The 12,890-nt window shown below is 49.7% G+C and overlaps 1 protein-coding gene across 5 annotated transcripts in view; it reads left to right on the forward strand.

Moving 5' to 3' along the window:
• Positions 1-12,890, forward strand: part of COL13A1 (collagen type XIII alpha 1 chain) — a 52,907-nt gene that overhangs the window by 19,879 nt on the left and 20,138 nt on the right. For 4 of the 5 annotated variants that reach the window (XM_071563326.1, XM_071563328.1, XM_071563330.1 and 1 more), the window contains 8 exons: positions 7,110-7,142; positions 7,708-7,734; positions 8,364-8,426; positions 10,204-10,257; positions 11,273-11,359; positions 11,815-11,868; positions 12,080-12,124; positions 12,693-12,761. In XM_071563326.1, coding sequence (XP_071419427.1) covers positions 7,110-7,142; positions 7,708-7,734; positions 8,364-8,426; positions 10,204-10,257; positions 11,273-11,359; positions 11,815-11,868; positions 12,080-12,124; positions 12,693-12,761 — 432 coding nt within the window. The remainder of the gene's footprint in view (positions 1-7,109; positions 7,143-7,707; positions 7,735-8,363; positions 8,427-10,203; positions 10,258-11,272; positions 11,360-11,814; positions 11,869-12,079; positions 12,125-12,692; positions 12,762-12,890) is intronic. The other variant, XM_071563329.1, reaches the window with a different exon arrangement.

Here is a 12,890-nt window from a genome sequence, read left to right on the forward strand (position 1 = left end):
AGATGCAAGTCTTGTGCATCCAGACCTGAACAGGAGGCTGGAAAGGGCAAAATCCCTGGCTGTGTGTTGCTCTCTGGAAAGAGTCCTTAACCTGTCCCAGGTTAGAGGCAGAAGCTGGAGATGCCTGAACGCCTTCGGTAGCAGCTGACTAAGCAGAGTTGTCAAGCCTGGAGGGTGTAATGAAGAGACAGAAAGAAAGACGGGAGGGGCAAGACACAAAGAAAGATCAAAGGGGAGAAACAAAATGAAGAGATACTGCTAAAGGGATGTCAGCTGGAGAAGGGGAAGGTGAATGTTCCCAGCAGGCAGGAGTCCTGTGTCCCCTGTTATCTCCACGTTGCTTTATGGGTGCTTTGCGAGTAAAACGGCAAGACCTGAGAGCTTTTTAATTAGCTCTGTATAAACGGAGAAGTTTTTGTTATGTCAGGAAGTGGAAATTATAGCCCCTGCAGACCACAGCCCACTCCTGCAGACAGACACAATTTATTGCCCCTTGTCCCAGAGAACCGTTGGATTTTCCATTAGGAGCCCATCCTGTTCTGTGTGTGCTGGGCGGGCGGTCCCTGCAGCGACCTCACAGCGAGGGCCTCTCCTCTCCTACCAGCTCCTCTTACATGAAACAACTTGTCTGGCTAATTTACTTCCGAGCAAAGAGCCTGCACTGATCTTGGAGGAGCGAGCCCAAGGTTGTGACCTTTGTCTGGGAGAGGTGGAAGGAATGGATGAAAGTAGGACAGCAAATCCTAAGGGAAAGGGAAAAGAGGGCGAAATGTTGAGGAAAGTTGTTAACTTAGGTATGATACAAGATATGGGACCACTCCCTTCCATACATTTCACACACATCTTTCTTGATGCAGAATGGTGCTCCTCTGCCAGAGAGACCCAGGTGGTATGCTGGTGTGTGTGGGGCACCTCAGTGTGGGACATCCCTCTCACACCTCTGCTGATCTTTCCAGCAACCCACAGCTCCTTCTCTTGCTGCTGTGTTTGCTTCTTCCTCCATTTTCTTCTCTTCCTCAGGGTGAGGTGGGCGAGCCAGGCCTGCCCGGTGCCCATGGCCTCCCTGGAGCCTCTGGCCCCAAGGTAACCCTTAAACTCAAGGCAGTGGGGGCATCTCCAAGGGGCAGAAAAGTAGAGACACACTGAAGGATGTCAAAGGCTGGGGAATGGAGACAGTTCTCCAGAGCCTGGAATGGGCCAAGTAACCAGGAACAGTTGCTCCTGAGTGAGGAGCCTGGGAAATTGTTGGCCAAGGTGATTTCATGCTGTCCTGAACCAGTACCTGCCCAGGCCCCCATGACAGCATAAAACTGGCCCAGCCTTTAGAGACTTTTGCACCAGGGTTGGGAGAATGGGGGTACTCTGGACCATGAAAAGTTTTAATGGTTTCTACACCCAAATCATGTGGAAAAGCATTTGTTTGGGTGATCCAGGGATTCAAACTGCCTGGCACTTCTGGGAGGGATGGGCTGGTATTGTGTTGCTTTCAGGAGAACCAGAGGCCTGGGATTGCATTTATCACACCCATCTTTCAGCTACTTTCTCTTTGTCCCTCACCGTTGTTAGGATTGTACTGCTTGCTCAGTTTCTCTTTATGTTCACTGTCCCTCTCTCTGTCCCCCCCACCCCTTTCTCTCTCCTTTGATGGGCAGGGTGAAAAAGGGGACGCTGGCATAAAGGTAGGCATGAGGAATATGTTTTTTTAAGGCACGTTGGATCACCTGGGAGATAGTGGTCTTTGGGCTGATGGATGTGAGGGGAAGTTGGGTCTGAGGCGGCTCTGTGGGGTATTTAATGGAGTGCACATCTGTGCTCTGATTAACCACAGACAGGCACTCCGAGCTCAGGCAATAAAAGCCGCCTTTATCCGTTTGGTGGAATTCGATTCTTACCAAAGGCATTTCTCTGACTATGAAGCTTGCTGGTGATTTGTTACATCTCTCCATTTGATGGGCTAGGTTGGGGTTTCCTCATAAAATCTGGTTAGCTGACGCATCAAATCCACTCAAACTCTGCGACTCAGGCTGAGGTTTGGCACCAGGCATTTCTGTCTGTTTCTGGACACTTTTTACAGGCTCATATGGTCTGTGCCCAGATGTTATCTATTTGACTGAAATTTACTGTACCCATATATTTAAAGTATATTACTCAATGTGGACTGTGCTTAAAACATTACAACACTGGCAAGTGTTCATGGCAGTCAGAGCACACTGTTTCATGCCATACATCTTAAGCATCATGAGGAAAGACTGGTCCTGTAATATTTGGAAAGGCATTAGCAGTGACATGTACATTTCAAGTATTTAGTGTGTGGCATGCAGCTCATTCATTGTGCAGCACATACATTTTCTATATCTTTTCCATCTGGGTTGATTACTGTTTGAATGGAGAAAAGGCCCTTTCAGAGCTTACCAGGGATGTCTTACATGGAGCTTAAAGAAATGTTCTCTGGGAATGTAGGATCTGGGTTCATAATTGAATAGAACAACAGGAGTTGTCTTCCTACAAGAAAACTACCCCTCCTCAGAAATACTGTGATGCAACCAGAGTCCAAAGTTTCCTTGTGTCCATCTCCACCTCAGTGTAATTCCATCAAACACAAAGGCATCACTCCTGGTTTGTGCCAGTGTGAGTAAAGGTGGAATTGCATCCAGAACTGATGTGTTTTGGGGGCTCAGAGTTTGTTTTCAGCTCTCCTTTAAGATGAACTGGAGGACTGAAGTCAGAGTGTAGCCTGGTGGGAAGAGAAGGCTAGAAGGAGAAGCTGTGTTTCACCCCTGCTTATACTCCTGTTTCACTGCTGGCAGACACCTGCTCTGCTTGTGCCTGTGTACAAGGCCTAACCATTCCTTCATTAGAACTCTGGCAGAGGGGAAGTCTCCAGGTATTACAGTGATGTTCTCAGGGTCATCCACAGGTGAGAGCCTTCCCTGACTTGGGGTCACCCTGGAGTCACACTCTTGCTTTTTGGTCTCTTATTCATGTTTTACTCATCCCACCTCATGAAGAGCAGAGATGAAACCCACCACACTTTTGTGTGATTGCGGCTCCAAAGGGGCAGCTCTGCAGTCCCACAGTGGTGGTGTCTTTCACACACAGACTTTAATTTGTTATGGTCATGATCACTTTTCATTTCCTTTGTTTTTGCTCAGAAGGGAAGTTCAGAGGTACCCTTAAATCAGCAGCCAGACCTCACCCAGTAGCTCCTGAGCATCCGACAGCACGTGTGTTTGTTGTCTTTGGAAATGGTTTCTTTCTGTTGTCCTCCCACCTAAGAGGATTGATTTAGACTCTGGAAGACTTTTAGTGCTTCCAACTTTGGATCCAATTACCTGGGCTAGATTCTACCTTCTCTTTGCTTTGAGGAGCCCTGAACAAACACTGGGATTCATAGCTTAGCTGCAGTGACCAATTTTGCATGGGGATACCACTGCTTTGGCTGGCACTGAAGAACGTCAGGCCTGAAGAGGTTTGTTAGTATCACAGACCCCTTTTTCATTTAACCACCTCTCCCCACCCAGTGGCAGATGCAACACAGCATTTTATTCTGTGACCACAGTTTGTACTTTGATTGTATAGGGACCCAAATCTGTGTCCCATAAAGGTCATTAGTTCACCAGTGATCACCTGGGCCACTTGAATGAGCATTTCAATCACTGCCCCCAGCCTGTCACACTCAGCTTCACTGATGTTCGCTTTCTTTTTTCTGGAAGGTCTGTAGGATGGGGTTTTTTCTTATGCTCTGAGGAAGGAGCAATAAGTAAGGTGCCCACAGCCTTGCTCAATAACCCCCTCATAATCTGCCTATCACAGCAAGGAGCAAAAACAAAAGGTGCCTGCTTTAATTGGCACCTGGTGGGGATAAAGCTGCTCACAGCAGGTGGAGGATGAGTGTGAGGTTCTGCCCAGTGTGGAAGGGAGAGGTGCAGCCTAACTCTTTGAGAGACATGGTGGGGAGGTTAAGATTGTGAGAGCTGGGAGATGCTCCTGCTGATCACCTTCCTGGAGCCCACTGGGGAACCTGTGCTGGGTGTTTTGCCTTTTGTACCCACCTTTGGTGGTGTTTCCCAGATCCTTGCTTGGCTGCACCATTCCAGTGCTGCTTTTGATGGGCTGATGCTGCCTGGCCACAGCGCCCTGTGCAGCTCAGAGGGCACCGGGAGATCACAGAGGGATCAGCCCAGCGGGTGCTCGCTGTGCCACAATGGCTTTCAAATACATAAGGGTTTAAAGATGTTCTGGAGAGTTGTTTTTCTCTGCTTTTTCTCGGGCTCTGGGGTTTCTTTCTGCTCTTCAGCGGCGCGGTGTCACGTTTGTTGCTCCCGCTCTCTAATTAGCTCCAGTGCGTGTGTGATCTGCCGGTGCCGGGGCTGTGCCAGCGGGCTGAACCCATCCTCAGAAAACACAGGGTGGGGTGGTTGGAACTTGCCCCTGGTGGGGGGTTACCCTGCACCCTCTCACTGAGGGGGCTTTGCTTGTGTAGGGCTAAATAATTAAATGGCTCTTCAGGCAGGCAGTTCTGCCAGGAAAGTCTCTGGGATGGGGAGTTACTGTCACAGGCAGGGCTGCCCTATGGGGATGGTCTCTGCAAGCAGCGTGCGTGCCTCCCAGCAGAAAGCATCAGTCTTCTTTGCTTGGTCTCCCTTAAAAAAACCCAGGGAGCATAATTAGGAAGGAGAATGAGAGTGCCCTCCATTCTCCAGTAGAAGATTCATAATTACTGCTTTACTATTATTACAGCAGGAAATAGGACAGTTAAATATGTTGTGTAGGACAGGAGGTGCCCACAGTGCCTCGATTATGTATATTATGGTATTAGAAGGTATTTCAGAAAATGTGGTTCACAGGATGGCACAATTACAAAAGTGCTTTCTATAAAAGTGTACACATATATTCTCTGCTGAATAGTCCTTCCAAGCAAGGGCTAAACACCCAGAACAAAACAACAGCAGCATGCAGATTGCCTGAAGAGGTTTTATTTTATAGTTATCACCAGATAAAATTTGGGCTAAGGGCACAAGGCAACCCTTGGATTCTCTGCTTCTCCAGATAAGTTTGTTCATCCTGTAGTCACTCCAAACAGAGTGACCTGTGCCCTGCAGCACACCATGGCATGGGATGTGGCACTCCAGTGTGGTTGGTCATGCTGTAAGCAAGAGGCTTGAGAGTAGCCACTGAGGGGAAATGGCCCCAGTTATGACAGTCGGCTTGGTGAGAGTCAGATGAGGAAAACAGGCTATGTCTCATCTCACCTGGGGGGCTTTCTCACCACCTGTGCCCTGGGCACTCCACACGGAGCCCTGGGAACACTCATCTCCTGTCTCTTGCTCTCTTTCTCTGTGTGTCTTGCTCTGCTTCCAGGGGGAGAGAGGCATGCCAGGGCTGCCAGGAAGACATGGCACTAAGGTACCTTGCACCCAGAGGAGTGATGCTTGTCTGCCTGATGTCACCCATAGCACTCAACTGCCCCTGATGCGCAAGCACCGCCTGGAGTTGTGTGTGTGTCTGTTAGTCAGTGACTGTCCTCAGCTGAATTATTTCTGCTTCTAAATTGCAAAATACAGGGCCTAATTTATGCAGGGGATGATGGGGGAGGAAGTGTTTTACAAAGCAAATGGCATGCCCGGCCCGATGCTGACTTGCAACATCAGGATCTTAGTGCTTTATGCCAGCAAGAGCGACCAGTGCTGATGTTTGTAGGGAATTGGCAGTTTCTGAATTCAGGGTTCCAGGTGACCACAGCAAATGTGTGTTACCCCACTGGGATCAGCAGGGCAAACGTGGACTAATGCAGTGGTGAATCAGGGTCAGTGTGTGGGCAACCCTGCATGTCTGTGCATTGCAGTTTAAGGATAAGTACTACAAAATAACCTCATCCACATTCACTGCCATCTGAAGGCAGAAGAATGAGCAACAGGCACCCCACCTGCACTGAGAAATCCTAACCCAAAGCCACTTGCTGCATGTTATCCCTTTCATGGCTCCAGCCTATATTCACTAAAACCTACTGACCCTGAGACAATCTGGAATGCTTTTTCTCCCCAATTATTGCATAGAATCCCTGATCTCCATCTTCTGTCCTTGTGTTTTTTAGCTTTTGTCCCCGATTTCTGTTTCAGAAAGCTGAGAGGTATGATCCTGCTGCTCTCTGGCTCCCCACTCCTCCTTGTTTGAACTTCTCCAAGCTCTTTTCACTTTCTACTTGGCTCCCAGTCCTCTTCTCTGCTTCATGTGCTATATTCCAACCCCTCACGTTTTCCAGCTGCTAACACCACTTCACCCCTTCCCCTCTCCTTAGTTGTCCCTCATATTTGCTTTTGTAACTGGACCTTTTCACCAGGATCTAACTAATACTAACACAGGGCATACAGACATTTCAGAGCAGAGAGTTGATAGGGACAACCTGCTTTTTGCATCAGTCTGTCGAGAGCAATGTGACAGTCCCTGTGGGGGCAGCTGCCTGAGGACTCTGAGTTCCTGTCTTGGATGCCAGGGCAGGCTGGACTCCGTGGTCCGGTGTTGGTGGCTTGCTCTGTGCTGCAGAATGACACCTGAATGGCAGTGCTTTGTAGGCTGTTTTTTCCCCTATGGTGTCTGGCTTCAGAGCTCTCCTGAAAACATTTTACTGCAGGGTTTGTCTTCTGTGACAAAAACAGAATGAGGGGGAATAGCAAGGCCAAGGCTCTGGGGTTATGAGCTGGCCTTTCTTGGGATGCTCAAGCTGATATATCTGGGCTCAAGTGCTGAACTGGGGGGTTTGGTCCTTGGTCTGCCTCTGCATTCCTGTTATTTGACACTGTTCTGCTTGTTGGTCTTTGCTTCACTTGCAAGACTAAAACCAGGGTGGGGCTGGAAATCTGGTTGTCTTGACTGGGTTGTGCTTTGCAGGAGCTTTCTGGAACGCAGAGCCACTGCCATAGGTGAAAAACCTGCACAGGGAAGGAGGGTGTGTGCTGTGTGGTGCTATAGCATAACTTCTGAATTGTGGAAAGGAGAAGATGTGGATTTTCGCCTTTTTAGTTCCACCTGGCGGATACTGCTTTGTTTTTTAAAATCTTGTGTCCGCTTCATTTCAAACAAGGTGTTCCTGTCTTTCCTCTCTCTGCCAGGGCGCTCCTGGGATGGCCGCCGCAGGGATGAAGGTGAGTTTTACACTGCAATGCCTTGAGTAGAGTGCGGGCTGGGGCTGGGAGAGCGCAAGGCGCTGGAAAATGGTCGGACAGCTCCCACTAAAGGGGAATATCAGAACTGCCGTGCCTTTGGTAGAGGTACTGGATCTGTCTCCAGTACCGCTCTCGGCAGAGATTTGTGAACTGTGTCATCACAGCCTCCCCCAGCCCCAGCTGCACCGCAGCCTTGCTCTGCTCCTGTGCACACAGAGCTCGGAGCAGGCAAATTCCAGGAAACGAGTCTTGTCTTATTATGCTCGATTATGTCTGGTAAGCCTCTTGAAGTACTGCAAGGTGGTTACCCTAGTGTTATAGAAGTCATTAGTCTCAGGTTTGCTGGTTTTTACAGCAGCCTTGGAACTGTCTAGCAAAGATAAACTCCAGGCACAAAACACACACCTAAACCATTCCCATGCCCTTATTGACAAGCCCATGGGCCCCACAGATGAATGTTCTTTTCTCCACTCTGATAGCTGTAGGAGGATTTGTATTCTCTGCTCTGGCTTTTCACTTTGTTTTCCTGTCTCTTCCTCACCAGGGCGAGCCTGGGACTCCAGGAGAAAAGGTACTCTCAGAAGGCTTTGTTCTGAGCCTGCACTTCTGTTTGGTTTGTGTCTTCTTTTTTCCCCTCCCAGAGCAGCTGAGGCAGCTGAGGGTTGGCTCTTTACTTCCCCGTGCCCTAATCCAGACCCTAATGGCACCTGCCAGTGTAAGCAAAATGGTAATAGGGCACAGTGATACCAAGTGAGACAGGGACCATACTGCAAACATTCCCTCCTTCCTGCTTGTGTCTGTGTCGATGGGAATACCCTCCAGCTGCCTTCCTCCTCTCCTCCCTAGTCCACAAAATATGCACAGTGCACTTTGCTCAGTGAGTATGTTCCCTCTGCCCCTTCCCCATCCCCTTCTGCCTCCCAGTATTTCTGTGCCCACCAGATGCCTTCCCTTTTCCTGCAGGGGACTGTTGTATGACCTGCCCAGCTCAGTCCCCCCATCTCAGTGTAGCGTGACCTGGTTTAGGTTCCTGGGGCAGGCACGGTGCAAAAGTACCCCATCCATGAGCTCTCCATCCCGGAGCAGCCGGCTTGGATTGGGAGCTGCTGACCCCTCTTGTTTGAGGCTGGCTGGGTTATGTTACAGCATGCAACAGCCATGTAATAGACATGTTCTCTGTCTCTTTTCTTCCCCACGAAGGGAGATCCTGGAGCCCCAGGGAGGATGGGCCCCCCAGGTTTGCCAGGGAAGAGGGGGCAGCGGGTAGGACATTGTGTGTTTGGGCTGGGTGTCCTGGCAGTGCTGTGCTGTGTTCCCTGCAAGCGGGGGCCTGCTGTGTGCTGCATTATTGTGCTTGCAGGGGATTATGTGTCCTTTGCTGGCTCTTGCCCCCTTGGTGAAGTGTGTTTGTGTGTGTTCCCACTTGCAGGAGGCAGGGCTGGTGGCAGGCAGGGCAGCATGAGATGCCTGGGATGTAGTCTTGTCCTGGGAATGATTAAGGACAGGGCCGCATCTTTTGACTCCAGAAATAACATCCTAAACAGGCATTCAGTAATCTGATCTCCCTCCTCAAGAAACCTGCTGCTTACACACCAGTTCTGGCAGCACAGGATGTTTTCAGTAGGTCCTATGGACATATGTATTCAAAACTAGTCCTTGAATGAAAAGTGGGGATACAGAGGTTTGGGACAGGATTATAGGCATTATATCTCTACAAAACACCCAAATGTCAAACCTTTACTTTGGGTATGAGGTCCTGCAAATGTTTTCCCTCTTTCCAGGGAGAGAAGCATTAATTCACAACAGCAATGTGCACGTTCCAGCAGGGGAGGAAAGCTGGGGGGGCCTTACAGGTGGCCAGAGGCCAAATTACCTTGGTGAAAGGGGTCACTGCACTCTAGAATTGCCTGAAAAAAAGATTGTCTGCTAGTTAATTATTTTCCACAGAGCCACCGGTGCATGTCTGTTCCTGGAGCATTGATGCAAGTCCCTTGCATGTCAGATGTGTGCCCTTGAGCTCTGATGCAGCAGGGCTGCAGGAGCCATTGTGGAGAGAACTGGGTACCTGCGGGGGGAAAGAGGGTTTGAATTATTCTATGTAATCTGTACACGTTGCTAAGTCTTGGAGGTGTGAGGATTGCAGGTAAGAAAACACCTTCCCTGGTGGTGCATTTGAAAAACCTTTTCAGGGTAACAGAAACCTCTGATATCTCTCTCTGCCCTGGCAAAATGCAGACACCCAAACAGGACACTGTACCTGGAAACTAGGGATTTAGCAGCTGGATGGAATGGGCTGAATAGAGCTTAACTTCAACATAAAGGCCACTAATTGATCTCCAATATTCAAAATACGGCCCAGGTGTCATGGTGAACTAAGCAAAGCCACTTCACCAAGGGAATGCTGGATGCCCTCCATTGCTCACTGCCCATGGCATCCTCCCCAGTGCCTCATGCAGCTCAGCCTGCAGCCCTTGCTCTTCAGGCATCATCTTACACCATCAGCTGCTGCCTTTGCCGTTTTTGCCACTCTTGCCTTTGCTGCTTTCCATGGCCAGTGCGTGTCACGAAGCTTGGCTGCCAACTGAGACGCTGCACTGCTTGGTTTTTTTAGAGAGCATGATGAGACTGTAATTTGGAGTTAGGGAAGAGGAGCAGGGCACAGAGAAAGTCCTGCACACCAAATAAAATTTGCCCTGGGCAACACCTCTGGGTGCTTGAAACAGGGAGAGACCCTGTGCTGAAGAACTGACAGGGAAGAGGGTTTAGCAGACCAGAGGGATAAAGGAAGATGCACAGGAGGGATCCTGGATCCCTTTCCCACCCACCTTTCTCTGAAGAGAAATGGCAGTCATGTGCAGAGATAGTCGAAAGGATATGTGAAAACATTCACTGTCCTGAGCAGGTACTGCTGGAGGATGCCTTGTCTGTGCCTAAAATAATATTGCTGGGGAAGAGAAAGAGAGTTTGAAACCTCTTTGGCTGCTCCTCCAGGTTGGAGAGCCTGCAGAGTCAGCCCTGACCATGTCTGCTTTGCCAACAGGGTGAGAAGGGACGAGCTGGTGACCCTGGGCTTCCTGGACTCCCTGGGCCAAAGGTTTGTCTCTTCCTTGATACTTATTTTTTTGTGGAGCCACTCTGATCCCCTTTCCTTCCTCCTTCCCATTCACAGCTCCAGATCTTAGGTGACTATGGCAGAGTTCTGCAGCACTCAGCTGGATGCCATCCCCAGCCAGGGATGTGAGGGGGCAACACAAAGGATGCCTTTTGGTGGGGAATTTCATGCCCTCAACACAGTGAGAGGCAGGTTGTGGTCCGGACAAGTGGACCATGGAATCTCATTCCAGTAATTCCACGTTAAAAGCTTGACCTCAGGTGTAACATGACATTCCAGCCTCCCTCCTGCTCCAAGGTGCATGTGTGATGAGATGGGCTTTTTGGGAGTTGCACTGCTGTGCTCTGAGTTGGAGCAATAGCCTTGTGCTCAGAGAGAGCCAGGGCAGGTCAGCTAAAGCTAAGCCTTGAGGCTTTTCCCATGTGCTCTGAGATTTTTACATAGGAATCACAACTTTCAAATCAGACTTTCACAGAGTGCTTTTCCTTTGGGAAAGGGGGCAATGCATTGAATGACCATGGTTATTTCAGGAAGGGATGAGGGTGTAATGGCAAAGCTTTCCTGTTACTCCCTTTTTAGCAGCTCTGTGCAAAGGATGTGGTGTGCAGGTCTGACCAGCTGATGGCTACAGCTCCAGAGGGAGACCTTGCAAAGGAAGCCATCATCAGATGGTGGTTTTAGCAGCTCAGTTTCAACAATAGAACACAATCGTGTTCAAACTGGGGGCCAGGGATGAGGTCTGTGCACAGGACCTGCAGAGAATGTGTTGAGCAGTCACACTGCAACCACAGGGATGAGGATACCTGTGGCTGCTGGCAGGCTCGAATTGGATCCCAGGCAGGACTGGCCTTGTTCCTGGCCAGCTCCTGGCTCTGGAGCAGTGCTTTTCTGGTCTGTCAAGAGTTCAGCTGGTGGACCTTGTCTTGGGCTGTGGCTCTTTAAGCCAAGTGAAATGACAGAGATGGAGAGCACATGGCTTGTTCTTCTTTGCAAACAGGGAGAGAAGGGAATTGCTGAGAATGCCTTGGTGGGAGCTAAAGGAGAACCTGGCCCTCCAGGTCTGCCTGGGCCCCCTGGACCAAAGGTGAGTGATTTTTCATCAGGGATTGTGTGTTGTCAGGGATTGTGCCCAGCACAAGGTATGTAGGAAGGAGCAAACATTGCATTCATCTGTGCCTCTGGTTACCTGGTGAATGGATATTGGGTTCTGCAGAGTGTTTTAATACTGTTGTTCTAAATGCTGAAGGCAAGAGAATATCTGACCTGTGTTTCTGGAAGGAAAATACCCTCCTTATGCTCAAGTAACTCCTCTCTAGGCTCTGTGAGAAACCAGTCTGAACACTTTCTCTGCACTGGGTGGAGCAGAAAGGTGCCTGGTGAGAAATCATGGCAGGAGATTTGGGCTGCCTGAGGAGAAGGGGGCACAACAGAGGCATTTGGCTGGTGTGGTTCTTCCTCCTAGAAATGCAAAGCCAGCAGTGAAGTCACCCCTGTTCCACACAACACAAACCCACCCCTTTCCCTTTCTCTTTCTGCCAGGGAGAAGCTGGTGACGTTGGCCAGCCTGGTGCTGCAGGGTCACAGGGAGAAAAGGTATGGAGTGCTTCTGCACAAACCAGCTCCAGGTTCAGGGGCTCAGTAGATGCAAGTTTGTTCCTCTGTGTACAAAACCTACCTGAAAAGGAGAATTTTAAAATTAAGCTGTCTAGCCCAGACTGTTCCAAAGGACCAGCAGAGAATGATTTCTGGAGTTTGAGCAAATGAAGGGACAGGCTTTGTTAACAGCATGTTCTTCTTGTTACAGGGGGAACGTGGTTCACCAGGAGACCAGGGACCCATGGGCCCAAGGGTAGGTGTTCCTTCACTAACAAAGAGTTTGGGCCCTTCGGGTAGTGATACCACACTGACAGTCCAGACTGGATCTTACTGTCACTCTGAGTGCTCATAGCTGGGCAGTGGCTAAGTTTGAGACAGGCTATTTCTCCACTCTATCCTCCACCCCCACATTAGAGGGAAAATGTCTTCCAAACCACCTCAGGGTGATTCATTCATAGAAGCAGGTGGTTTTGAATGTCCCAGTCTGAACTCAGGTTCTTGGCCTATGAGAAAAGGGCAGGGGAGGGTACTTAGTGCATGCCTGAGTCCCACAATTGGTCAAACAATCCAGTTCTGGAATTCTGGCTTCAACTTCACCTCTTCCCAGACCTGCCATGATGATCACAGCATGGTGATGTGGGCTGGGCTGGCTACACTTCTGTAGTGCTTCCTACACTACAGAAGCTTTCTTTAATAAATGAAAAGCTGGACACTCAGGAAATGGTTCCCTCTGAGTTCCCTTTTTCAGAGTGAACCACAGCCCTGTGCACCCCAAGGGAAGGGCAATCCCAGCCCCTGGCTAAAGAGCTGGTATTTTGCAGGGCCCCAAAGGAGAGCCTGGGAAGGATGAAATGATGGACTATGATGGGAACATCAGTGAAGCTCTCCAGGTGAGCAACTGCCCTCCTGTCCTGTGAGGTGACCACTGGGTACTTTACTATTTCCCAGGGAATGCAGAGAGCTGGGAGCAAAGTAGATCTGCTCCCTTAGCAGGAGCAGCAAAGGAGAGCACTTGGTTG

The sequence above is a fragment of the Pithys albifrons genome, chromosome 9 (genome assembly GCF_047495875.1).
Source record: "Pithys albifrons albifrons isolate INPA30051 chromosome 9, PitAlb_v1, whole genome shotgun sequence".
Taxonomy (NCBI): domain Eukaryota; kingdom Metazoa; phylum Chordata; class Aves; order Passeriformes; family Thamnophilidae; genus Pithys; species Pithys albifrons.